The following is a 4,304-nucleotide window of genomic DNA, read 5'->3' on the forward strand; positions in this document are numbered from 1 at the left end:
TAGTTATCATACAAATAAAAGTTATACATTAAAGTTGTAGTATATAGGTCAATAATTATAGACAGGTAGGATGTATGTAATCAGTTCTAGGTCATAGTTTTATTTAATTCACTATTCTTTCGTTTATTGGGTTACAACACAACGTAGGGTTTCCCTGGATGTTTCATGGCCAATCTAAAGCAGTATTTGTTTCACTCTTATTTCACTCAGGTTAGTTTTGTTTTGTGTTTTCAAATATCTTCTTAGTAAATACGTTAGGTAGCCGGCGGTAGGGCGAAACGTTACAATATATCTGTACTAATTGCAGGAGATCGATTTCAAGTGAAGAAAGGCTTGCAATATGTCTAAAGTAAGTAAACAAATCTATTATTACTTATAACCATTTATTTTAAAAAAATATTCAGTGTCACATGAGTCACATGACCCGATTCATCGTTATAAAAATATTGAAAATAGTAAACATTATTTCTGGTAAAGAAATTGTAACAATTTTCTCATATAAGCATGATTTAAAACAATAAAAATCAACAATGCACGTAATTAACAAGGTGCAAGGAAAAATAATTACTAATTAAAAACTATTCTAAATATTAAAAAAATCAACAAAAACTAGAATGATTGGTTATAATGGTCGATCAAAGTTGCTCATTATCAGTTCCAGGTGGAGGAGGTGGTGGAGACAGACTACAGATGTTCTGTAATGTTTAGTGATGATGATTGTGTGTTTTCATGTGTTTGCGAAGTGACTGTTTCTGTATGAGCTGCTGTGGAATAACCGTACGGTGCTCTGTGCGGTGGACCATATTGATTGGTCCAAGAGTTTTCTTCATTTATTTCTTCGGCTTCCATTAAAGCAGTCATTGCAGTGCGTTTCACTTTAAGCTGTAAATAATCTATATAAGCTGTAATAAGGTCTTCGATATGGCGAGGAAAAAATGATCGAAATCATCGGATGCTGTAAGAATCTCTTTTAACTCAGCCCGTTCCTTCGTTCGCTGCTCGTTATTACTTTGAAATTGACTAAGCAGTTCGGAGCCATCGCCCAATTTTCTGTTCTTAGATTTTGAAGAAAAGCCGGAAGATTGGGTAGATTGTGTATGATCATTCGAAAGAAGGTCTTCTAATTGAATTAGCTCTGAATCGTTTGACATTTGATCGCCTGCAGTATTTAATGTGGTATTTAACGTGGCTGACATTTGTGTATCATCGTCATAAGATTCTGAATCATCTCTGAAATTTGAGGTTCGTTTTCTATTTTGCATAAATGGTAGCAAAAACTCCATTATTTTTTGATACTTCCATTTGGTGATTTGTTTTGCCGCCTGGCCACTTCTGGTAGAATTTTGTCTTTTAATTGCGTCGCGATGATTATCACGCATTTTTTTCCATTTCGCCTTAGCAGTTTGTACTGTAAAAATAAAATAAAAGTCACAGTAACTAAATTCGTGAGAATTGGTGAAAGGAAGGGAAGGCCTTTGCCCAGCAGTGGGACAATATGGGGTAGATAAAATAAGATACTAAATTCTATAAATATTGTGTGATATGCTTTGATTAACAGATAGAGTAACAAGATGCATTTTTCTGATGATAATGAATGATTAATTGATGATTTATAGTGTTTAATTTATAATGTTTATTACAGGAATTTAGCCAACGGTACTAAGTATTCTACACTTGGACAAGATTTTAGGGTCGGAAAATCTACAGTAATGAATATAATTAAAGAAACTTGTGAATGCATTTGGAACGTGTTGCAGCCATTATATATGCCTGTTCCTACTCAAGAAGATTGGTATCGAATAGCAAAAGAATTTGAAGACTTGTGGCAATTCAAGAATTGCGTTGGTGCGTTAGACGGAAAACACGTTTATATAACTGCACCAAATAAATCGGGATCTTCTTTTTTCAATTACAAACACAGTTTTTCAATTGTATTAATGTGTGTGGCTGACGCTAAACGAAAAATAATAATGGCAGATGTCGGATCGATGGGAAGATTTAGTGACGCTGGAATTTTTGCTGAGAGTGAATTTGGAAAACGACTGCAAAACAATACTTTAAATTTGCCACCGCCCGAGCCACTTACTGAAAGTGGAGAGAGAGTACCATACGTATTTATTGGTGACGAAGCCTTTCCTTTGTCTTATAATTTAATGCGACCATATCCCAGAGATCAATTAGATCAAAGCAAACGAATATTCAATTATAGACTATCGCGAGCTCGACGCATAGTACAGGCCACATTTGGTGTGTTGAAGAGAAAATGGTACGTGTATCACAAGGATTTCGAATGCCAAGTCGATACTGTTGATAAAGTAGTTAAAGCAACCACTATTTTACATAATTACTTGATTGAAAAACATACTAACTATTTGGATGCAAACAATTCAGATAGCTCGTCGATCAATGAATCATTACGGGTTTCTATCAATACTACTCATCCGTGTATAACAAAAAAACAATGCAAGTTCTAATGAAGTTTATCGGATCCGGGACATATTTTGTTCTTATTTTAATTACCAGGGGAAAGTCCCTTGGCAGGAACCCGTATTTTGCGACGATTAAGTATAACAAATGTATAATTTTTATTTATTTTATTTTATTTGGAAAGCTAACAACTTTAAGTACAGAGATATAAACATTATATTAGGTATCATATGAGTTAATAACAAGCTTTCACATATAATTACAAATATAGGTACTAAGTAGGAGAGCGTAGTTTATTACAAAGTTTGCACAAATAATGTTTCATATAATAGTAAAAACCACTGAAATATGTAGAAATTATTCCTATCGCTATAGATAATATTGATAATAAACTTACCGTCCTTGATACCATTGTCTTTTATTATAATTTCCCAAGCTGCACCCCTGGTTTCGTTGCATTTGTAGGTGGTCAGTCGCGTATCCCATAAACACGGGAATTGTTTAACACTTTCAATGAACTTCTGATCTTGCACCTATGACGTAACGTTGATAACTACTATGACACACTGCGCGCGAATCGTGGCGCGAGTCATACACCCACCCCCGCACCCCGGTCCGCACCTCTCCGCTTCGCTCTCCCGTTCGTCCCTTCGCTCTCCCGTTCGTCCACTACGCACTCCCTGATAGGAAACGTTCGAATTGCGACCTAGCTACAACAGCGCTAGCGCTCAAATTACTTTGCGCGACCTTTGCTACCTTAGTTTCGAGAGTGAGAGAGAGTTTCGTTCTGTTCTGCAAATAAAGTATGTATTTCCTGCTTTATTTTACATCACATTAACAATAATGACCCAAGTACTAATTACTAATATAAATATACCTAGCTACCCTCCGCAACGCACCGCCCTGTCCTCCGCTCCACACCGCCCCGCTGTCCTCCGCTCCGCATCACCTCGCTTATTTTATATGAATATTAACACTAAACCAGACTTGATCCAGACTAGATTCACTAGTTGTACTCCAGTCTCATTGTTATTACGAGATTCTTAAGTACTAAATTAAGTTTATTCTTAAATCATTATTTCGATTAAAATCTTTGTTCTTGCACCTTAAAACTAAAATAACAGTGGTATGCATAATATATTCATACATAAAATATATTTATTTATTTCATTATAAATTCATAGAAATGTCATGTATCAATAAAAGTGTATAATAGAAACTTAGAACTAACATTTGGTAAGGCACAGCAGAATCTTAGGGTAAATCTAGCTAGTCACTAACAGATTGGAAGGTCAGACTTTGCCAAAGGAGAAGGAGTGTTTCTCTATGAGAAACTTTTCCGCAGCCTTTCTAGCCTCCTTCCAAACAGTGGTGAATTCATAAGTCCCCTTTCCTGACACAACAATGATTTTCAACCTCGTGCTCCATTGGACTCTCTCGTCCTCCGAAAACAGAGTTGAATTCCACGCATTCATCTGATAAACTTGTGTGGTTTCGGCCTTCTCACTCTCCGTCATCGCTTTCCAATCTTTTTTCCCACGATTGATTGTTTCCGAGAGGAGCAGATTAGGCACAAAAAAGACTGACAACATGGCCTCAGAATCTGGGTGTTGTTGCGGAAGGAAACACGCCAGTGAGGACTGGCGAGCTATGGCCGGGTACTCTGCATAACTGGTCAGCCTTCTGATCACTTCCAAGGAAACAGCGCCCGGCATATCTGGAGCTGCATCCAGTAATAGAGCGGTAATTTCAGAGAAGGCGATTGCTATTCTCGAGAGGGTGACATGAGTCGTTTTCCCCGCCGCTGAGTTCTTCACATCTAAGTTCTAGGGTCATGCCATCAATGGTTATTGGACACGGGAGAACGTGGCTATTAT

General features: G+C 37.0%; 1 protein-coding gene across 1 annotated transcript; it reads right to left on the minus strand.

Annotated features, from left to right (window-relative positions):
- Positions 1 to 559: 559 nt before the first annotated feature.
- On the minus strand, positions 560 to 3,944 carry LOC125490065. Its single transcript, XM_048628084.1, has 4 exons — positions 3,726 to 3,944; positions 2,825 to 2,960; positions 920 to 1,408; positions 560 to 887 (listed from the first exon to the last, which is right to left on the minus strand). Exons 1-4 carry the CDS (start codon positions 3,942 to 3,944, stop codon positions 685 to 687), a joined length of 1,047 nt encoding a protein of 348 aa, XP_048484041.1. The 3' UTR covers positions 560 to 684.
- Positions 3,945 to 4,304: the final 360 nt, after the last annotated feature.

This window comes from Plutella xylostella, chromosome 20 (assembly GCF_932276165.1).
Source record: "Plutella xylostella chromosome 20, ilPluXylo3.1, whole genome shotgun sequence".
In the NCBI taxonomy this organism is placed as follows: Eukaryota; Metazoa; Arthropoda; class Insecta; order Lepidoptera; family Plutellidae; genus Plutella; species Plutella xylostella.